The sequence below is a fragment of the Xiphophorus couchianus genome, chromosome 23 (assembly GCF_001444195.1).
Source record: "Xiphophorus couchianus chromosome 23, X_couchianus-1.0, whole genome shotgun sequence".
Taxonomy (NCBI): Eukaryota; Metazoa; Chordata; class Actinopteri; order Cyprinodontiformes; family Poeciliidae; genus Xiphophorus; species Xiphophorus couchianus.
In genome coordinates, this window is record NC_040250.1 from 25,821,326 (window position 1) to 25,838,597 (window position 17,272).

Consider the following 17,272-nt stretch of genomic DNA (forward strand, 5'->3'; position numbering starts at 1 on the left):
CTGTTGCTGGGCAACAGTCAAACAGGGCAGCCATTTCCTGGATTCTTTTGGGTTTGGTTCTGTTCTGTGTTCTCTCTGATGTTTCTCAGTGTTTAGGCTCGGTTCTCTCACCCAGCTGATCCACATCCATCAGACTCACAGCTTTTTGGAAACTCATTCCTTCTGCTTTTGGATGGTGAGGAGCTGGAAAGATTTTTGTTCATATGTTTTTACATTTGAAAAGTTATTGTGATGCGTTACTATAGCAACAATGATTTTTTTCCCCCCAAGGATTTGGACAACAGACTGGAGATGCAACAGTGAAGCCGTCTATAAGAAGGGACCTGTCTTGGGAAGACAGAGTGTCTTCAGTCAGAGTTGAAAAGGAGGCATCATGAATGTAGAGCAGGAGCAGAGAGGAGGAAATTTAAACTATACCTTTTGTTATACATCAGCAGTAAAATTTGATTTTTAGTAAACAAATTGAATGAGTTCCAAGAGATAAAAAAGGGCCCAGAATACCAGAAATGCAGTGTTTTATGCTGTGCAGCATTGCTGCAAGTTCATATCCCTACCTCCAACATCAGGGATATTTCTTACCTGCGGTTTAGGCCGTTACTCCGTGGTCCCAAATCTTCCTTTAAATTAAAGTTTGCATTTCATTTAAAAGTCAAAGTCCCAGAGACTTGAGCAAGAGAAGAGAGGTGCAGGATCCAGGTTGCATGAAGTATGTGCAGAGTTCACACAATCAGTGATGACTGGGGTTGCTACTTTTGTGTTGGTTCTTTTTTTATTAGTAACACCAATTGCTAGGTAAACTCTTGGCTATTGAGAAATGATAACTCCCAATAACGTTTCTCAATATCGTTTCTCTGGAGGTGTGGACTCTGAAGCTTTAAACTCTACCCAACATCTAGGCAAACCTTGTGGAGGCTATGAAGCTTACCGCAAACTGCCAGTGCTGTCAACAACCATCCTCCCCATTTCAAAGGGAGAAGTGCAGAGCTGAACCATGGGAACGTGGGCAACACACACTGCTGAAACTACAACTTCTCCACCTGTTTTCTGATTGGCCCAGTTGAAATTCTGCTCCATAACAGAATTACTGTATTTTATAAGTGCATGAAGAAAGGAGAGCTGTATGGACATATTAAACCTGGGCCAGGAGCGGGGCGGTGGGGGAGATGATGTGTTCACATACACCTCAGAAAGTGTGTAGTTCCACCCCTGGTAACTGGGTAGAAAATGTAAAGAATCTGGGTCCCTTAACTTGTTGGGTTTTTGGTTGTTTTTTTTTACTAGGTGAAACAGCAGGTGGTGGTGTTTCCTCCCTGCATGGTGAGTTAGCAGCCAGAGAGGAAGGAGGATAAGGAAGTGGTTGGATCAGAGGACTGGACATGATGATGATGATGTCGCCGCCTGCTGTGATGCACCAGCAGCTTCCAGGAGAGCGCTAGCCGGACCCCCAGACTCCGGCCATTCCTGACAATGAGATGGGTAACTGCTGGACTTACTGCGTGGGGCTCTTCAGGAGGGAAGCCAACAGGATCCAGAGAGGAGGCGGGTAGGTAAAGTCAGGCTAGTAGTCTGCTAGCCGAGCTAACTAGCCTGGCAGCATCCCCTGACCCAGTGTATCCGGTTCCTGATAACGCAGCCAAGGTTTTTAAGCGGTAAGTGACACTGCAGAATGTGGAGGACGGCTTCAGTGCTGCTCTGTTCTGCGTCACTACCGGAAGTAGGACTCGGTTAAACATAGTTTGTGCGCTGCTGTTTGTTTGGGGTTTAACCTGCAGCCAGCCGGTCGGTCGGTCTCAGGGGGAATGCAGACCCCACCCCACCGTATTGCTGACAGCTTAGTCACAAATACATTCACGCTAGTCTAGAATGTATTCGAACACGTTCCCTTTCCCAAAGCAATTCTGAACTTTTACATGTTTTTTTGCGCTTTCATCTCGTCTTCAACGCCCTAACTATCGCTTGGCTGTCCCTTGTGTTGCGTTCAGGCTGCTCTGTCACCAAACTGAGGGTAAATAATTGATGTTTTAGCCCCATGTCGCCTTCTACACAGCTTCCCTCCTACTCATTTGCCCTTCTGCTTCATTGTAGAGCTTATATAATTGTAGTTTTATGTCATATTATTGTTTCTTTTGCAAGCCTCTACCTGTAGGTATGATTAGACAGTCATTTAATGAAAGTTTCAAAAGAGCAAAATAACTGACTTGTGTTGCAAATCTGTTTGCCATAGCTTTATCAAAGCATGATATATTCTCTGTTTCCTCTAAATATGTTTCAGGTCAAAGTACTTCCGAAGTTCTACTACCGGAGAGCATTACACAATAGAGGTATGACTTATGGACTTGATTAATTTTGTGAATATTCAACCCAAGTTTACTTTTATTGTCTTTATTTTTCTTTCTTCCGTTTTTCCAGTTTGAAAATCTGGTAGAAAGTGACGAGGTAAGTCAGATTTCTGTTTTTTTTTTGTTTAAAATTCTCAGTCTCACAAAAGTATTCAACGTCCCTTCACATTTTTCACCTCCCAACCACAAACGTTTAATTGTGGAATTTATGATAAACAAACACAAAGTCAATTCAGTTCAAAATCAAAAATACTTTATCGATCCCAAAACGAAATGATATGCTGTTGTGACTCAAATTATTCAAGACTCTTCCGAGAGTTACTGTAGATGGTGATGGCTGCGATCTCCTGTAGCGAATTGGAAGAGGCCTCCGACTGAATACACTCTGGGTTTTTATGACAGTCTCGGGGAAAGAAGGACGCGCAGGGTTGTCCGTAATTTTTGTGATTTTTATGTAAAGTTCTTGTGGAGACTCTCATGACTTTCTTTCAGTTGTGGGTTTTCTTCTGTGAAGGTCAGATGTCCGACTTCTGAACCCAGTTGGTTGGAATTTATTAGGGTGGCTTAAAACAAATGCATGCCACAGTTTTTATATTTTATTTCTAAAAAAAACATTTTACTTTATAATATATATATATTATGTCTGACATAAAATTACAATAAAATATGTTAATTTGTTGTTTTTTTATTCACAATTTTGCTAATTAGGAAGTAATGTCATTACAACATAGTGCCTAAGTTGAATAAATTATTTAAAAATTGGCAATGAGATGTCATTGCTTGGAGTTCACTGAAAAAAATACCTGAAAACTAAAACACACACAGAGATATTACTGGTAGAATAATATGGTAGAGGGAAGAAAGAAGGAGAGAACAAATCTAGAATAAACATACAAATAATAATATATTGATAAATATACACAACTTAGCATTTTCCATGCAGGCAGTCTGAGGGGACTTTTACTTTCACATTGTCATCGGTCGTCATTATCCTGATGGTTATTCTCATTTCATGATGAATAAAAAAAAAATAACAGGGATCCATTTTTTTACCCCAGAGTTTTCAAAGTGACTAAAAACACTGACACTGTTTGTCTGCGTTGCAGGCTGAGAGCCCAAAGCCCTGTCCGAGGTAAGCAATCGGGTCCGAATCTGAAAAAAAATAAATAAATAAAACTCACCAATATTCAAACAGCGACGTCGTTTTGTTTCCGTACCGCTTTGCTTTCAGGCCCATCAGTGAAGATGAGCTCAGTCACCTCAGAGAGCACCGCTACGCTGCTATCTCCGACACACAACTCCTCATCGACCAAAAGCTGCGAGTTGAGGTGAGACGTGATGTTTGTGTTTTATTTCTTGAGAGTTCCAGCTCCCTTTATTTTTTGTGTGTGTGTATGTGCTTTTAGTCTTTGTTTTTGGCTCTTTTTTTTTTTTATGTATATCATTATTTTTTATTTGCAGCATTGCTTTGTTTTCTGTTTTGTTAACTTTCTGTTTTGTGTTTGTTTAATTTTGTTTATTCCTGCTCAGTTAGAGGCACAGGAGGAGAAGTTAAGGCTAGAAGAGGAGGCTAGAAATGCCGCCCAGCGCGAGGCCGCCAGGGTGGCTCGTGAACGAAAAATGAAGGAGGTGAGGCGGCACTGAGCGCTCCCTTCTGCTAGTTTACCTTACTGCGTCTCCTCTGACCCGGTGTCCCTCTAGGTGGGCCGTCCTGGTTTTTAAACTCCTCCTTTTCCTTCTCGTTTGTGTGTTGTTTTTTCTTTCTCGTTTTAGCTGTGTGCGTGTTTTTTTTTCTTTTGTCCTCATCAGCCTGTTTATTATGTTGGAGCAATGAATATTTCATCTGCGTGGTTACAGTGCAGTTCTATTCAAATAGTTGGTTATACATAGGCAAATGATTCTTGCCTGCTGTTAAAGTAACACTTGGTGACAAGTTCTGTCTAAATGGGAAGGTCTGATTCACCATTTTTAGAGTTACATTCGCAGACCTTTTTAAAAGAAATGATGTCCTAAATATGCATCATTTTTGAAAACATTTACAGCTATTTTTGTCATTTAAGGCTAAATAAAGTGAAAACTCACAGTAAAATCAGACCGAATGGAGAAGCATGGCGGAGGGAGGAGCATCATGGGGCTGGGGCTGCTTTCATACACTGGAAAAACACAAAATCTTACCAAGTGTTTTTTTTTTTTTTTTGTCTAGGTTCCAGTTCAAATATCTTAGTACACTTTAAATAAGACATCACTAATTTAAAGTAACTTATTATCAACATATGAGTCAATAATTTCTTAATATTGATGAAAACGTGGTAGATCCAGTGGCAGATTATTTCACCTGCAACACCTGGGAAAATATGTTATTACTGAAATAATATGCCAGTGAAGCTAGTACTTCTTTTTTTTTAAAATCAGTATTAATAAATTATTGACTTAAAACAAACATCTTTATCATTCTGAAAAGTTACTTATAATTGTTTTTTATTATTTCAAGTGTACTAAGATATTTGAACTGGAAACTAGAAAATAAATACTTGGCAAAATTTTGTGTTTTTGCAGTGCATCTTCAAGACCTTGCAGTTGTTGGACAAAAATATTGAATTCAGGGCTACAAATGTGATCTACTGGGGTTTACAGTATTATTATAGAGTCAATTTGTTGTAAGTAATGATCCAGATATCCTTCGACAAGCAGAGCGTTGTCTTTTAGAGTTCAGATTGTTTTATTTGTACTGAGTTCATCATTCGACACTGTTGGTCATAATGTATCTGTTGACCATGATACATTACACAAGTGACTAGAGAGCTGGGTCTCTGGTTCGAGTCTTACCTAAACAACAGGGACTTCTTTATGTCAGTAGGTAACTTTTCATCAGTCACATGTGGGGTTCCCCAGGGTTCAGTTCCTGGTGCCTCTCCCTTTTAATATCTACAGGTTATAACAATGAATAAGATTAGTTTTACTACGCAGACGATATGTAGCTCTACATTACGGCGTCACCAGGTGAACACGAACCCATTCAAGGGACAAATCAAAGCGTGGGTAACTCTCTTCAGCTGAACAGAAACCAAACTGGAGTAATTGATTTTTTTGGGGACCTAAAGAGGAGCGGCCAAGAAGTCGACGCACGGCTAGAAATCACTGAACAGACTCTAAATCAGGTGTGGTGTGGGGATGGACTCAAACCTGAACCTTCAGAGTCACATAAAGACAGTTACAAAGTCAAACTTTTATCAGCCGAAACATGCTGCAAAGATTAAATGACTGATGTTGCAACGAGATCTAGAGAAACTCACGGCACAGTTTGCCTAAAATCTCCCAACAGCTTCAGCTGCTCCTGTTGCTGAAAATGTGCCACACAAATAAACTTGCTGTACCTTAAGTAAGTAAAACTTCATATACATTTCAAGGTGTCAAATCACAAAGTGCTCGGCAATACTTTGAAGCATAAGAGAAATTAAGAAAATGCTGATTTAAAAATTTATTTGTAATAGTCCAGAGGGTCCACTGATCTCAAACCAAAGGGAAGAGGGTTCCAGAGTCTCGGTGCCACTGAACACAATGCTGTGTTTTTGTTTGCCTTTGTCTTATATGGAAAACCATCAGCAGGTTCCTGATCACAGGACCTCAGGGGCCTGCCAGGCAAAAACCCCTCTACCTTTGTGACTCTCCATGAGAAGCTCTTCGAGTCAGTTGAGGAATATTAAACTGCACTCTAAAATAAATCGGAAGCCACTGTAGTCACACCAACGCTAGAGTCACGGGTGAAAACTTGTAGGATTTTGTCACAACACCATTTTGAACAACTTGGAGCCGTTTGATGTTTAAAGTACTTTGCAATAATTTAGTTGTGATGTAGCAAAAGTACGAGTTGGTAGACGATTTAAAGCAAGAACGAACCAAAGACGTCATTTGAGGATCCAAAGTAAAACCAGAAGCAAAGGTTATGCCAAGGTTCCTATTGGAGAGATTTTGCCAGAGAACCAAAAGGTCCGAGTGTCTCCTTTATCTCAGAGATCCATTTTTCTGGTACAAAGATAATCATTTCAGTTCTGTCTTTTATTTAGTTGAAGAGACCTATCAGCTATCTACTGTTTAACAGAGTCTGTGCAGCTTAACGGATATTGGCGAATCGAGGTGTACAGCTGAATATCATCTGCATAGCAGTGATTATGGATGTCCCTAAAAGTTGACTGAATGTCCCCCAACGGGGAGCAAATAAAACCTGAGAATAGAGTCTCCAGGACCCTGAGGGTTCCCCAAAATGAAATATGAATAATTACTTCAAAAAATATGTACAGACCACTTCCTGAAACCGTCTTTAACGCTGCGGAAATGGGCTTTATTGATTAGTGTAAGCAGGAAACCTTGGACTTATTTTAGGAACTGCGCTTGCCAGATTTGCGCAAACCTTCATGAAGTCGAGCTTAGTGGTGCAGAAGCAGAAAATGTCCTATCCTTGTTATTTGTCTTCCTTACTTTTACGGTCTAAAGGTTTTCAGCTTACTTAAAGAACGTGTAAGCTTGTTTGCTTTTTATTCTCCATCCCGTGGCTTCTCTGGTGTCGGGGACGCATCCGTCTACATGAGACCGACATTCTGAAACGTTTTCATGTAAACCCCGCCTCTCTGTTTTGCTAACGGCGAGACATTTGTCTTGTTTTGTATCTTCAGCTGTACGCTCAGAGGACGCGGGGGAAAGCAGGCGGCTCGGGTGGCGAAACGCAGCAGAGAAAGTGAGTTGCCCGAAGTTCTGTTGGCGGCACAAATGACATCGTAAGGTTCTGAAAAGGTTCCCAGGGTGAAACTGACATAGAAGAGGCAATTATCCGTATCACTTGCTGTCCAGACTCGTCTCTTAAAAAACTGTTTTGTTTTTGTGATTAATTTCACAACTTTTTCCAAGTACGCTCCTGATCATATTTTAATGCCGGTTGGAAATTGGCAAAAATTAACATTTTGCACTGTTGGGTCTTAAGAGAGTTCTAAGTAGACCTTCAAAATGCTAAAAAGAGAGTGAGTGAGACAAGAAAAAAGCAATAAATTGCTGAAACTCGACTAATAAGCAGATTGTAACTAGAACTGTTTGGACTTAAAAACTGACAAACTCAGCTGTCCATATTTAGTTTCAGCTCTGCAAGTACGAGGTTTAGGGAAAAGCCTTAGCAGATTTTTATTTAGGAGCATGTGTATGTGTTTTTTTGTTTAGTTTTTTTTCGCTTCTGTGCCCTCTTGAAACTCCTGTTATAGTGATTGTCCGCCCGGCTTTTTTTTTTACAGACAAACCTCTGGGGAGGATTTTGACGTCTACCTCCAGAACGTGAAAGCCCAGTCGGATGCTTTCAGGAGCAACAGTGAGTGACAGGGTTTTGCTCGATTCAAACCTATGCTGTGCTAAAACTTGGAGCCAGTTTAGAGCTTTGATTTTTTTTTTTAGAAGAGAAATGTGCCGTTGCGCAGCGTAGCTACCGCCTGTGTGTTTGCAGGACATCCCTCTGAAGCGAACACAGTGACGCCCAACACGGAGTACAGCTGGGATTTCACCACTAAGACCCGCTCCACCAACGACGACGGGACATCGCTCGATTTAGAGTGGGAGGATGAGGAAGGTAACCGGTCAACTTTTAGTGTTTTGTTTCACTTAATCTGCTGTTTTATCACTGGTACCTTAAAATGGGGTCTCTATTTGCTGTGAAAGTTTGCTAATTACCAAGATAAATGTGTCTGATTTTAGGTATCTGATAAACATCTAATTGCCTACATTAACATTTGTGGTAGGAGCGCACCAAAAATTTGTCAAAGACGGCTGCTCAAAAATTGGCGTATGGCGGTGCTGACCTGGGGTGGTGCCAAAATACGGCAGAATGTACATTTTTTGTTCAGCATTTTCTGTATCCAACAGCTGATTGTGCATTGAAAACCCCTGAGGTGGTGCGTATAATCTCTCTGCAAACTGATCTAATCTCTCTCCGCAAACGTCTGCAAATCAGCCACTGTCGCCTTTTGCTCTGCCGATAGAGGAGGCTGACAGACGGACCCGCCCATCAGGTCAAGTCTACACATTCTCAATTAACAACCATCACCCTGTTGTTGCCAACTTAGTAAACTTTGTTGCTTTACTTAGCAACTTCTCAGACAAAGCTATTTGTGTCGGCCAAAATCAAAATCGACAGGTCAGGCCAGAGAATTGCAACCGACGTAGCCCTAATTTGTGATTTTGCGACACAACGCGATGTGAAAACCTCAAGCCACTAAGTAATTTCTAAAGCAGGGTGTCCGTGCATCCTTAAAACATCTTAATTTTATGAATCTTAAGTTAAGGCCTTAAAAAGTCTGAAATGACATTTTAAAAAAGTAAACTGGCCTTTAGTATCACCTTCTTAAAATAATAATCTTTTTTTTTCTTTTTGCCTAAACATCTTTTGACAAAAAAGGACATGTATTTTAGGACCTACTTTGATTAACTTTGATGTTAATCAAAGTTCTTAAATATTGTCTTGACATGATTATTTAGTCTTGCATATTGTGTATTATTCATTTATTTTCTCGTGGGAGTTTTCTGTCGGGCAAAAGTTTGAGTCGCGGGCGTGCTGTGGTGGCGTAGCGGTTAGCGCGACCCGTATTTGGAGGCCTTCGGTCCTTGACGCGGCCATCGCGGGTTCGACTCCCGGACCCGACGATATTTGCCGCATGTCTTCCCCCCTCTCCTTCCCAGTTTCCTGTCAGCCTACTGTCATATAAGGGACACTAGAGCCCACAAAAGACCCCCTGGAGGGGTAAAAAAAAAAAGCAGACTGGAGACGGTAGAGGCTACCGCTAACTAGCTGCTGATATGTCCTTGCTAGCTAGCTAGAGAGCTTTTTTTTTGCGTCTGTCCTAGATAACGGCATATTTGTCGCCATTCGGCTGAATGGCGACAATACATTTCTGTGGAGATATAAGTCTTAAATTCTAATAATTAAGGTCTTAAAAACTCTTAAATTTGAGTTGGTGAAACCTGCAGAAACCCTTCAAAGTAATAATAATAAGGACTTGTAGATGTTGGAGTTAAAGACGTCGTCTTTCCTCCACAGGAATCAACCGAGCCCTGCCGGCCTGGGAGCGGTCTCGGACCGAGGAGGACATCTTGCGGGCGGCCCTGCGGCCCGGCAGCAAACAGGTGACCAGTGGGCCCACCTCGGCCTCCGAGGACTCGAACGCTCTGGAGTGGGAGAACGATTTTATGAGTACTCACCCCGAGGACGGTGGCGGCGCCGAATTCGAAGGGTTCGTCAACCCCGTCCTGGACACCCCCTCAGAGGACGCCTCGGACTCTGGCCTCAGGGCGGAGAACCAGGACAGATAGTGTCCGGCACCAAAGGAGACCTCACCAGCTTTTTGCCTCATGAATCCGAAATGTCACTTCGTCGTAATCCGTAAAGGATCTCTGATGCTGGAGAAATTTGGTAATGGATCCAACATAGCAGAGTCTAAAGACGATTTTTTTTTTTTTTCCTCAAACGTGTTTTCAGTGCCTTCATCTGCTACAATATCTGACCATTGAGCATTGTGACTGTCCTTCCTTTTACCGTTTTAAATGTTCAGAAAGTGCTGCTTTCTTTTTTTCTTTTTTGTTTTGATGATGATCAGTGCTTGAGTGACCGAACTGAAATCAGATTGTTGGCAGGAAACTTTAACATGACCGGTAACTGTAAAACCAAACGGATGCTGTAGGAGAACAAGGTGTTGGTTTAGCCAACAGAAAGACAAAGTGTCACTTTTACATCTCCGTGTCTGATGACCAAATGCAGCTCTGAGTCCGGATGAGCGTCACGCAATTCTTTTTATTATTATTTATACAAAGGGAATATCCAGAAGTCAAAATTTTACCCTCTCAATTTTGTTCAGTACAGTAAAACAAAAACTGCAGTCTCTGTTCTAGCAATACAGTTTAAATCAGATTCGTACTGAAAGTGTCAGAGTAAACCTTTCCGGATTTAAATTAGTGCAGAATACCAGAATTATTTACAAAAAATTCCCCCAAAATGTCAAAAGGTTAAGAGATAACTTTACTTGGCTTTTAATAAACTTGCCTTTTATTAACCTGTATGACTCGGGTCAAACCTTTTGTGGCCGTTTCCACATAATTCCCACAATAGTTTTACTGGAATTCTGGCACCATTCCTCCTGACAGAACTGGTCGCCATGCCAACATATTGACTGTGTTGTCCTTAAGCCTTTTGTAACTAATTTGGCAGTAGGCTTAGGATAATAACTCAATTGCGCCTTAACTTTTGTCTTCTCTGATGACTTTGCTTCAGCATTTCCACATGAATGTTCTTCCCGCAGACTTTACTATCTGCTTTGTAAAGCGCACCAGTCATTGGGACATTGAAAACCGGATCGATTTGTTTCAGAGTGCATTTTGGGAGCTGTAATCTGGGTTTTAACGTTGCCTTTGGGAGTTTTGGCCTCTTCCTCTCTGCGCGGCTTTTCAGCCCCGTGTCGGTGCGGGACTCGTTTGGCTGCGGACCGCGTCGCTCGGTCACCAGCTTCAGCCAGCGTCTTCAGAACGTCTGTTGCTTTCGCCGTGGAGTCGAATCAACAGATGTAAAATCGCTGCGCTACAAGGAAGACTGTGTTTTACATCCGACCAAGTACATAAAAAAAATACAAAACTACTCTCAGAATAAAAAAAACGCACTTGTTTTCACGTAGACTGTTTCGCTGCGATACTCCCAGCACACAGTAATTGCATTCAGCCCCCATTTGGAAGCAGTTCGCCCGGTTCACATCGGTTCACCCATGGAACGAACTGGGGAAACGGTTTGGTAACTTCACTTTCATAAACACTTGGTGGAGAAAGGATCTTCTGTCTCTAAATGTCAGAGGTCCAACCTGCTAACTCTGAGCAGAGTTACAGCCTGTGCTTTCCTTTCTCACTGGGTGGATGAGGCTGACCGGTGCAATCGATTTCAAGGCGCACAGCCAACGTTTGAAGGTTTGTTGTTGTTGGGGAGCAGTGATGTGAAACCGGAAAACATTCCCTGTAGAAGCTCTGCGAAAGTTTTTTGTCCTTTTTAGATTTTTACCAGGCTCTTTAAAATATCTTGACTGACTGGACTGCTCCTGCTACAATACCCAAAGATTACCACATAATGCAAGTAACTGCGTTTAGTCACACTATCAAATGTATTGGCATTCGTTGGTTGAAAAGAGTAACGAAAAAATAACAATACGGATGGTTTTGAACTTCATAAATTAGAATTTATTGTAATTCTTATAGGAAATGTATCACGATAAACTATAAGCGATACGATAAACGCCCACACCTACTTTCAAAGTGAGTATGCCTCGAGGATTCTTAGATGATTTAACCTACAAATGTTTGTGTTTCAGGGCAACCTGTGTGCAAAACTATTTGATTTCAGTGCCGTGTGAAATCCTGGCAGTTGCATGCATACATCTCTAGAAATCACAGGACGACGCCCAGGTTACATTCAGCTCTCCATAACATGGAGGCAGAACATTACAGATGTCTGAAAGCTCTAAAAACTAAATAAAACAGTCAGCAATTTCCATAAAGACATTTTTAGTTTGTTTTTTTTTCTCGCTCTGTATGCAGCCTTTGTGATGCGTTCAGCATCCGTGCGTGGCGCATGTTAGCCAGCTGCAATCAGACACGGTGTACCGACGGTGCGTGCCTTCTTCACGAAGAGGAAGCTCTGCTGCTGACTGCGACCTCTCATCAGAAGGACGGTGCTCTGAATGTTGGAACCGTCAAATATGAAATTCTGTTCGTCTTAAATGTTTTCCTTGTTGTTCGGCAGTATATCCTGAAAAATCTGACGCAAAGCAGGAATCTTAAAAACTAGCCTCTTTTAAGATGGTGTCAAAAATCCAAAGAGCAATTCATTAATATCAAATGCCAAAGTGAATTAGAAAATCTACGTGGGAAGGCAAATAAATTTTTTTTTTTTTAGAGTGGTGAACATCAAAACGGGACTTAAAACTTCCACTCATCCGATTCCTGTGACGTGTGGTCAATAGAGGCGCACCGATTCCAGGTTGTTGTTTTTCTGGCCAATTGTCGATCTTTTAAAAAGCCGATTTTAAGCAGATGTCAATTTATTTATTTTTTTTAATAAAAAAAATTTTTTTTTTCATTTAGAAAGTTGCTAAATATAAAGCGAAAAAGTCAATCTCGCACGTAAATATCAGGCCGACCCAACCGGCCGGTCACCCAAAATTAAGGAAGTCTGAGTCCGGTTCTTCAGTGCACCCCTGGCTTACAGTAACACTGTTGGTGTGTATAAAATCTGTTGTAAACAAGTTGGTCAGAAAACTGGTCATAACTGTTTCTTATATTATCTCAAGAGGTTTTGTTTAGTTTTCACTCTGATCACTTTCTTTGCTTGTTTTAGAGGATCTTGAAACCAACCCTCATGTCGACTGGTGGGGGGGAGACAATGACCCGGGGAATGTGTAGAAGACACACAGGTTCATTTTCAGCCTTTTTTTTTTTTTTTTTTTTTAAATCAGTTGTACTTTACTAAACCATTTAATAATTACATTTTAGGTTTTGTTGTGATTGTTGTTTGAAGTTGGCTTATTGTAAATTGTGAAAAAAAAAGAAGTATAATTAAACATTCCTTGTCATGATGAGTTGAAGAAAATAAATTCATAGTTTTAAATGCTTGTGTCCATAGTTTGACTCTGTTTGGTGTATTGTTGCAAAGCAGTGACATAGGAAAGTTCTTATTAACAGATTTTCTTTTTTATTCCAGAGTCAGCATTCATGTTTCGTCCTATTGTGTTCATATCTTAGTTTAATTATATGTAATAATGAGTTTTAATGAGTTTTCATCTAATGTGTCTTTTCAGTGTAAGTAGTCGAGATGCTTTCCTGAACGTTCCCCACTTTTGAATGCTAATTCTCTCTTTGAAACGGTTGAATAATAGCAGAACTGAAACGATTAATCGATTATTGAAGGAAGTAATCGCCAGCTAATTTAGTCACTGATTAATCGTTGACTGGAGCATACAGGCTCTGAAAAAGGCCATATTCAGGGCACTAATTAAAACAAAGCTGAACAAAAACATAAACATTTGAGATAAAAAAAAAAAAATCTCTGTAAATATGTTCTGGCGAAAGAAAATTCTCAAGTGACATAGCTTTAGCTTCACCTGATTAAAATTCTGTTTTAAAAATATCTCCCCATTAAGCACTTTTTGCATCCAATTACTAAAAATTTAATCCAAAACTAATCATCAGAACAGGCTGAGGTTTTCACATGTTGATGTTGGAAGTATTTTTCAGCTGCAGATGAATCCTGTGCTGCTAATCATCCGGCGTTCGCTACAGGAGTGTCGCGTTATTACATTTTCGGTAGTCAAATGTTTATTTTCTTATTCAAAAGAATAAAAGAATATTGTTTATTTGCACCTTTTAATGTACTTCTAATATTGCATAAAATAATCTCAAGTGTTTAAATGTGAAATCTGCTGAATCTTTTTACCCAATTAATCGATTAATCGATTACTAAGACAATTTTTACCTGCAGCCCTGAATAGTATCCTTTAAAATCCTTCCTTGAATCAAACATAGTTGGAGTTGCTCTTTCCAAGGTGATTGCTGATGGTTTTCCTGCTTGGCAGAGCAGCTCACTAATAACAACACTCCTACCTCTTCTGTATTGGCTCGCTCTTTCTATAGACGAGCGTTCCTCACTAAATTCCTCCAGAAGTGGTCCGGTTGTAAAGTGTCGCTCCACACGGTGCTTTCTCTTAGTTGCACATTTTCTACCAGGAATTGCTTTGTCGTTAGTGAATATCGAGTTGACCGTTTGTTCTCTGATTTGTGCGGCGGAAAGCAATTCCACGTAAAAGCAACGAGCTGACCTTAATATGCTGCGTGTCGTTAATGACTTGCGGAAAAAGCGTCACTATGAATTTAAATGCAGGACACAGTTTGTAGAGTACATTCGATACAGTAATTTAGAGGACACAGGTGTGTGTGTGTGTGTGTGTGTGTGTGTGTGTGTGTACATTTTTGTCCAGAAAGCTTTAATTTAATTTGTAAAGTATATGCTTAGAGCATCTATTAATAATGCAGCTGTATGTGGTTCCCATATGGAACAGAAGTGGCTGCAATATAAAAAAAAAAAGTGTCTTGGAAAAAGTATCTGCACCCTTTGAACTTTTGCACATTGCAACCATAAAGTGTTTATTTATTTTTATTTATTTATTTAGCAGATTCACTTTCTTGTTTGCACCTGTGGCTCATTGGACCTTCCACAATGGTTCTTAGTAACTGTGGCCTAAAAATGATTTTTTTTTAAATTCAAGTATCATTTTCAATATAAATTGAAAAACAATTTCAATTGGTGAGGAACTAATAACTTTTAGACCAATAAAAGGGTTCTATTCATGTGATAAATTGATTTTACACGACAGAATGACATTCAAAATATTGTTTCAGATCATGTTGTTTTTTTTTATCTTCCGTAAATTTCGACATCCCACAGAAGGAAACGAATCCGTCTTAATTCCTGTTAGTTCTTTTGTTTTTCTTTATTTTGAAACCTGAGGACAGAAACAACACGGGGTTCTTTAGAAATGACACATTTCCCGAAGTAGATGTTTATCGACAAATTTTAAGTGATGGTTATGTTTTAAGCAAAACCTATTTAGCTGGACTGAGTAGTTTATGTCAAAGCACACTTACGTGTTTGAACGGTTCAGTCAAAGTCTAGAACTAAATTAAATTGAGAATCTGAGGGAAAAAAACAACCTTTTAGTATCTACAGTAGTAGTAAAAATCGAAAACTCAATTTTCAGATTTTCTTTTGTCCAGATTTTTGAAAATCCGACTAATTTTCTTATTCTTTACAATAAATGCACTCTTTTGTCTAGCTATCACATAAAATTCAAAGGCAGCAAACTACAAATTGTGGTTGTTACGAGCGGTGTGAACACTTGAGCAAGAGATTGTGAATTTGTGTAATTTATGCACATATTTGAACATCGTTTTATGCTTTGAACCGTGTCTCTCGGTGACCAGTTACCGAGTTACACACACACACACACACACACCGCTTGCCTCTTTCCAGGACTGCAGCAGCGTTTATAGTGGAGACACTTCGCCTGAGCTGCCATCTCTGCCTGAAAGGCCCCGTCTGCTCTCATTGGCCGTGTGATTAATCGAAAATAGCAAAAGCAGCTGCCCATCCTTTCTTTGAGCAAACTGCTCGCTCAACAGCCATTATTCAAATGTTTTAACAAATGAAAGACAAGAGTAGAGGGCAAACGAGGCTTTGCAGACACCCGAGAGGATTCCTCCCAACGGTTTCAATGTCTACCTTCACTATTAAAGGCACTTCATCTGAATTTCCAAGCAAAATGGATTAAAACTCTCTTAAATCTGCACAAAACTCCTACAGAGAACCATGATGTCATTTTTCAAGAAGATGTGTCTTGATGCAAAATTGTATGTGAATTTTTGGCTTAAAAAAGAAAAAGGATTATTGCCACAGCTGTATAACGTAGCCACTCTAACTCATATAGATATATATAAGTTAGATATAATATAATATAAATATTATATCTGTTCACATAAATGATCTTAATATGTTCTGGAGTTTTGCAGAGACATAATCAGCCAGGTAAACGGTGCCGTTTCCCAAACTCTTACAGGAGAGTTGGCAAGTGGTCAGGTTGTCCCCATTTTCATTTGATTTATTTATTTTCTTTTCTTTTATTTTTTGTTTCATTCACTCAATGATAAATATGAATAGTTCAGATAGCGACTAAAAGAAATCACGTAAGAAAAGGAGGAGCATGAAGTATACAGAAGCATCAGGTGACGTCCACCCTGAGGAGGATCAACACCCACAAAGCTCCAGGACCGGACAAGGTGTCAGGCCAGACGCTGAAAACCTGCGCCGACCAGCTGGCAGGAGTGTTTCTGGACATTTTCAATCTGTCCCTGCAGCTCGCCACGGTTCCTGAGTGTCTCAAGTCTTCCACCATCATCCCTGTACCGAAGAAGAGGTCCATCACCAGCCTGAACGATTACCGGCCCGTCGCTCTGACCCCGGTGATCATGAAGTGCTTTGAGAGGATTCTTCTGAGGTACATCAGAGACTTTATCCCCGCAAACCTGGACAGCCTTCAGTTCGCCTACAGAGCGAACCGGTCAACAGAGGATGCTGTCTCCATCACTCTGCACGCAGCCCTGACCCATCTGCAGCATCCCAACACCTACGTCAGGATGCTATTTGTAGACTTCAGCTCAGCATTTAATACCGTCATCCCAGACAAGCTGGTGCTGAAGCTACTCGAGGTGGGGCTGCCCGCTTCACTGTGCCACTGGATCAGAGACTTCCTCACCAACAGGCCTCAGGTGGTGAGAATAAGTGGCTCAACATCGTCCCCACTGGTCCTCAACACAGGCACGCTGCAGGGCTGTGTGCTCAGCCCAGCTCTCTTCACCCTGTTTACACACGACTGCGTGGCCATCCACCCCACCAACACAGTCGTGAAGTACGCGGACGACACAACAGTAGTGGGTCTCATTTCAGACAACAACGAGACCCACTACAGAGAGGAGATTCTGCAGCTCACTCAGTGGTGTTCAGCCAACAACTTGGTGCTGAACACAGGGAAGACCAAGGAGGTCATTGTGGATTACAGAAGGTCCAGGAGGTCGGCTCACACTCCCCTTCTCATAGATGGAGAAGTGGTGGAACGTGTGGACAACATCAAGTTCATGGGCCTCCACATCACGTCTGACCTCTCCTGGAACACAAACACCTCCCACCTGGTGAAGAAAGCACAACAAAGGCTCTTCTTCCTCAGGAAACTGAGACGGGCTGGACTTTCCTCACGGCTGCTCGTGAACTTTTACAGGGCGATGATCGAGAGCATCCTCTGCCTCAACATGACTGTGTGGTATGG

At 41.0% G+C, this 17,272-nt stretch overlaps 1 protein-coding gene across 2 annotated transcripts; it reads left to right on the top strand.

Annotated features, from left to right (window-relative positions):
* Positions 1 to 1,316: 1,316 nt before the first annotated feature.
* ap1ar (adaptor related protein complex 1 associated regulatory protein) lies at positions 1,317 to 13,008 on the top strand. 2 transcript variants are annotated; one of them, XM_028009286.1, is made up of 10 exons: positions 1,318 to 1,543; positions 2,273 to 2,321; positions 2,410 to 2,436; positions 3,446 to 3,471; positions 3,571 to 3,667; positions 3,870 to 3,968; positions 7,010 to 7,071; positions 7,616 to 7,689; positions 7,822 to 7,944; positions 9,409 to 13,008. In XM_028009286.1, the coding sequence occupies exons 1-10, from the start codon at positions 1,473 to 1,475 to the stop codon at positions 9,678 to 9,680; spliced, it is 900 nt and encodes a 299-aa protein (XP_027865087.1). In that variant the 5' UTR covers positions 1,318 to 1,472; the 3' UTR covers positions 9,681 to 13,008. The 2 variants fall into 2 exon arrangements, with proteins under 2 accessions (XP_027865088.1, XP_027865087.1); XM_028009287.1 differs by lacking the exon at positions 3,870 to 3,968 and having other exon boundaries at positions 1,317 to 1,543.
* The last annotated feature ends 4,264 nt before the right edge of the window (positions 13,009 to 17,272 follow it).